General features: G+C 37.1%; 1 protein-coding gene across 6 annotated transcripts in view; it reads left to right on the top strand.

Annotated features, from left to right (window-relative positions):
• Positions 1-5,000, top strand: part of LOC125028349 (ZZ-type zinc finger-containing protein 3-like) — a 13,017-nt gene that overhangs the window by 1,047 nt on the left and 6,970 nt on the right. For 5 of the 6 annotated variants that reach the window (XM_047617834.1, XM_047617835.1, XM_047617838.1 and 2 more), the window contains exons 2-4: positions 1,528-1,706; positions 2,802-2,918; positions 3,252-3,356. In XM_047617834.1, coding sequence (XP_047473790.1) covers positions 1,528-1,706; positions 2,802-2,918; positions 3,252-3,356 — 401 coding nt within the window. Of the gene's footprint in view, positions 1-1,527; positions 1,707-2,332; positions 2,412-2,801; positions 2,919-3,251; positions 3,357-5,000 lie in introns of all 6 variants that reach the window. The other variant, XM_047617840.1, reaches the window with a different exon arrangement.

Raw genomic sequence — 5,000 nt, 5'->3', positions numbered from 1 at the left:
AAAAATATGTCATGACAAATGCCAAGCGCAAAGTAAGTCCATGGCAATCAGGTGGGGGCAATCAGACTTTCTAGAGATCAGTTATCAGTTAAATAACTATACTATTCCAAGCTCTTGGTCCTACCAGAATATGCAGGAGGAGGTTCCTTGCCATTTGTTGAATCACAGTAGTTACAGTATGCCAATGTTGTGTTTTGTTTTGAAAGATGCAGTGGATGTCATGTACTGGAAGTTTTCCATAAGTAACCCTTTGCCGCCAGGTGGCATATACTTACATGCCATGGAATGCCAGGACTATATTCCGGGTGTCAAGTGCATACGTGCCATGGTGCAACAGTCCTGTTTTCCGAGGGCATGTACAGTCATGCCACGCATGCTGTCATGCCAACACGATCCCCCAGCAGCATAGCCCAGGCCACTATGAACACAACCCGTTAGAGAGGGCTTTCACGGTTAATTTTACGTAATAAGCTGGTTGCAACGTTCTCTATTAATACTCAATCAAGATACCGAATAGTGGTGGTATCAAGTGTCACTGTGGCCTCCCTGCCATACTTCATGGTCAGACAAAGCTAAATGCATTATATTTATTCAGAATTTTGACTGGTTCCTTATTCAGATTCCTTGAGATAACATTGGTTAATCATTATGGTATGGACACTTAGCCAGGGTAGATTGAAGATGATATTCTTGTAGAGGTCAAAAAGTTGCAATTGTTGGCAGAAGAAATAATCAGAAAAAACAAATGGTAAAGCCTCATATAAAGGAAAAATTTTGCCACTCACAGCCAAAGTCCACTCGGTGCTCTTAAGGGAGTAAGTGAGTGAGGGAGAGAGGGAGAGGAAGAGGGAAAGAGAGAGGAAAAGACAGACAGACTTACAGACTCACAGACTCACAGACTTACAGACAGACAAACAGACACACACAGAGGCTTAGACAGAGACAGAGCATATGCAAATATTTCTAAGCAATTCTGTGCAGTACTATTTGCATTTATAATTTGTAGGTGCTCTGCACTTCTTAAAAGTTGATTGACAAATATCCAGTGCTCCAAACAAGATCTTGTATCCTAAGTTTGTACGTTTATTTTCACTTATATCTAACAAGTAAATCATAAAAAGGAGACACACTTTCTTCCCCTTCCTCCTTATCAGGGACCAGCTGAAAGTTTTTAAGATCATATTATGTATAAAAATTATTTTTATAGATAAGTTAGCATTTTCTTCTTCTTCACTGACAACTTAAATATTATTGGAATTATGTTGGAAAATAATGCTAATGTATATTTACTTGGTGTAAGTTTAAGAAAGAGCCCTAGTATGTTTCTAAGGGACTGCCCAACTTCTTTCAGCTACTAAGAACTGAACATGATGAGAAACAGATTTTGATTTAGCCCATGTTCTTTCAATCCCACTAGTTTATTAAAAATTTTAGGCAGGGTTTTAATTCAAAGTCTTGCTTTATCATTCTCGAGAACTAACATAAATCAGTTTGCTCATTTTTATAATTATTTTTGTGTTCCTGCAGAGATGTCAGATGTGGGAGACAGCAGGATGGAGGATCTCCCTTCCCTTTCTCCTGCGGGAGATGAAACTGGTGAATATTACTTTGAGTCAGATCCTCTGGCTCTGAAGGGCAACCCAGACTACCAGCTGCTCATGAAGACTTTAGTCAGGCTTCAGGCCCAAAGGAGCAAGGCAGTTCGGGTATGCTTTCTCTTTTCTTTATATACATACATACTACATATATACACATGTATATACATACATACATACATATATACATACATATATACATACATATATACATACATATATACATACATACATACATATATACATACATACATACATACATACATACATACATACATACATACATACATACATACATACATACATACATACATACATACATACATTGACATACATACATAGGCCTACATACATATATAGGCATACATGCATGCATACATGCGTACATCTATATATATTTACATAACTACATACATACTTATACATATGTACATGCATACATGTGTTCATACATATATATAAATTCATATGTATATGATCATACCTCTATATAAAATTTATATAAATGTATATACATAACCTGCATAAATATGTTCATAAACACATACATTTTGTGTGTGTGTGTATGTGTGTGTGTGTGTGTGTGTGTGTGTGTGTGTGTGTGTGTGTGTGTGTGTGTGTGTGTGTGTGTGTGTGTGTGTGTGTGTGTGTGTGTGTGTGCGCTCACATATATCAACTTTAGTTGCAAATAGCTCTTCTCCAAAATGAGATACACAAAGTCCCACCTTTACTCACAGCTCTCTGACTGTCACCATCGTAACATTCTCTTGTTGTCTACCTCATCCACTGAGCTGGACACTTAATCATTTGTACATGGTAAGCAGCACTTGCCACCTTACTGTTATGCATTATTTCAGTTTTTTTATTAAAAAAAACATTGTATATAGTCACACTGGCTCATGGGCTGCTCCCAAAACTGAAAAGTTTGCCTGCCTCTGGCCTTTAGTTGGAAATCACTACTCCAGAACAATGACAGATAACAATGAATTATGGACTGAACCCTAGTGTGCACCCATTTTTCTTTCAAATTCATAATTACATGAACTGTTTATTGTGTCTTGACTTGTAGAAGTACATTACATTGATCCATTAAAAGCAGGAATGGAAGAAAGTATTCATAATAATCATTATTACAATCACACACCAAACTTGATCATGTATAAAATCTCATTTAATGCAGAATCCTCTGTTTTGTTGACCTGTCAGGACATGGAACGATTGCAAGAAATGCGTGAACAGGCACTTCGCGATCCCCTGCATTTTGTGACTGCCCTCCAGAACGGTGAAAACCTAAATCTTCCAGGGCCCCAGGAGATTGTGCAGGTGTTTATTCTCAATAACTGTTTCATGTGTATATCTGTTATAAGCTAGGTCTTGTGCTTCATGAAAGCAAATGTGATTTGAAGGATTACATGATTTTCAGTTCTTTACTTTCTTATAAGGTATAAATTTTGTAATAATGTTTTTCTCAGTGGTATGACTTAAATCTCATATTCTTAAAAAATTATTTGCTACCTCCTTGTCATGTTTTAAGGTTTTTAATGTGAAATCTATTATTTACTTTATGGAAAACAGTTGAGCATACTTATTATTCAGATTACCTAGCTAATCTTTGTTTCAGAATAATTTTCTTGATCAGATTATGGCTCATTTCAGATACCACACATTGACTGGGAAAAATACAATGTCCAGTCGATCATGCAGGGTATGAGGCCCAAGACAAGGAAACGCATCTTGCAGGAGAGTCAGCAGACCCATCCAGTTAGTCATACTCCTTTCCTCTATGAGGGATATTAATATCTTTAATAGATGGCTTTAATTTAATTAATATATAGTTTTAATGATTTATGTTTACATTTTGGAGGGCATTATAATGAAAAATCTTTACTGAGCAGATTGTAGATGTTCTTTAGAATCTGATATATACTAATTTTGTTACTGTTTTTTGCCATTTTTTATTTACATTTACATTTTTCTTATATCAGCAAACTGGTATCATGGGATGTTTACAGTGTCTTAATCTATTGGCAGTTGGTGTAGAATTCACTGTCTGGTGCTCCTTCCAGGAAATGCCTGTGTTTCCTACCTGGACATTCAGTGTGGTTGCTCCCATCTCAGAATTTTTTACCGCACTTGGGCGAGCAATTTACAAACAATTATTCCAACCATTTTTAATATATGTTTATGCTTGGAGGCTTATCTCAGCTATATTATGTCCTATGAAGAACATTGTTGACTTCTAGTATATACTCCATATTACTAGAGGGGTGTCAGTTTACTTTATGTAACCAGCAGTGTGATTTTACAGGAGGCCAAAAGCACCAACTTTGATTACTTGTTTATTTCTGCTTTGGTTGTAAAAACAAAAACAAAAAACGTCTATTTACAAAATGGTGGATCTACTTTTTACTGGACATTCAATGAGCTCATTGGTGCCCATGGAACTCCTTGAAGCACAGACCTGAGCACAGGGAGACCTTGCAAAGGCTACACATCACCCCCATCTCCTTCTGTCTGCAGTGCTGCCTCCAGTAATGGTGTATCCTCTGAAATGTTAACCTCTGCTGGAGGAGGAGCTTGAGGTTTTCTTGTCTTGCTTCTTCTTCCATTGGCTCTCTCCCAGCTGCAGGAACCCTCTGACAGGCTCTAGCTTGAATTCTGCCTGGTTTAATTGGCATCCTAGAGTCTTTGAACTGCCAGGAAATTCACTATTGCCATACCCAGGTAATAAAATAATTACTTTTTGTACCATTTGATGGTTTTTCTAACAACTGAGTATGACTGCCAATTGATCACTCAGGTCATCACCCTTCATCTCAGTGTTATAGTCTGCTTCTAACATGGGCTTTGTTTGGTCAGTGCAGTGGCAGAGTGACACTCTCGCTAGTGTGGGAGGTAGACAATATTGTGACTGGCAGTTTGTCCACCGATTAGATCGCCATCATGCCCATCAGGGTGCTGCATTTGTTGACATTACTTTTCCCCGTCATCTATAAATCAGTTGGCATATGCTTTCTATTACAGTACACCATGCAAACACCACTTGTCTTCATTACCTACAAATAGTGGAACACTTAACCTAGTCAGCACAGATGGCAAGAATACATGTCATACCCACTGTAATATAAGTTCATTTATTGTATTTACACATAGATGGCTCTACAAGTGCTTAGTCACCAAGGAGTCCAACCTATCTCACATGTTTACTCTTTTTCCATGATTTTTGGAAAGTTTCTTTTGTATTATTTCATTGTCTCTAATGTTACTGAGATTTTAATAACACTTTAGCAGTCATAATATCAATAATAGTAATAAAAGTATTGATATCAATAGTATTAGAGTATTAGAAAGAAAAATACATTTTCCTACAATTCCAAGGAATGGGAAAATGAGGAGCGTCCGCTA

Source organism: Penaeus chinensis, chromosome 8, assembly GCF_019202785.1.
Source record: "Penaeus chinensis breed Huanghai No. 1 chromosome 8, ASM1920278v2, whole genome shotgun sequence".
In the NCBI taxonomy this organism is placed as follows: domain Eukaryota; kingdom Metazoa; phylum Arthropoda; class Malacostraca; order Decapoda; family Penaeidae; genus Penaeus; species Penaeus chinensis.
The sequence above is the reverse complement of the archived record's forward strand: the minus strand, read 5'-3'. Positions and strand labels throughout refer to the sequence as shown.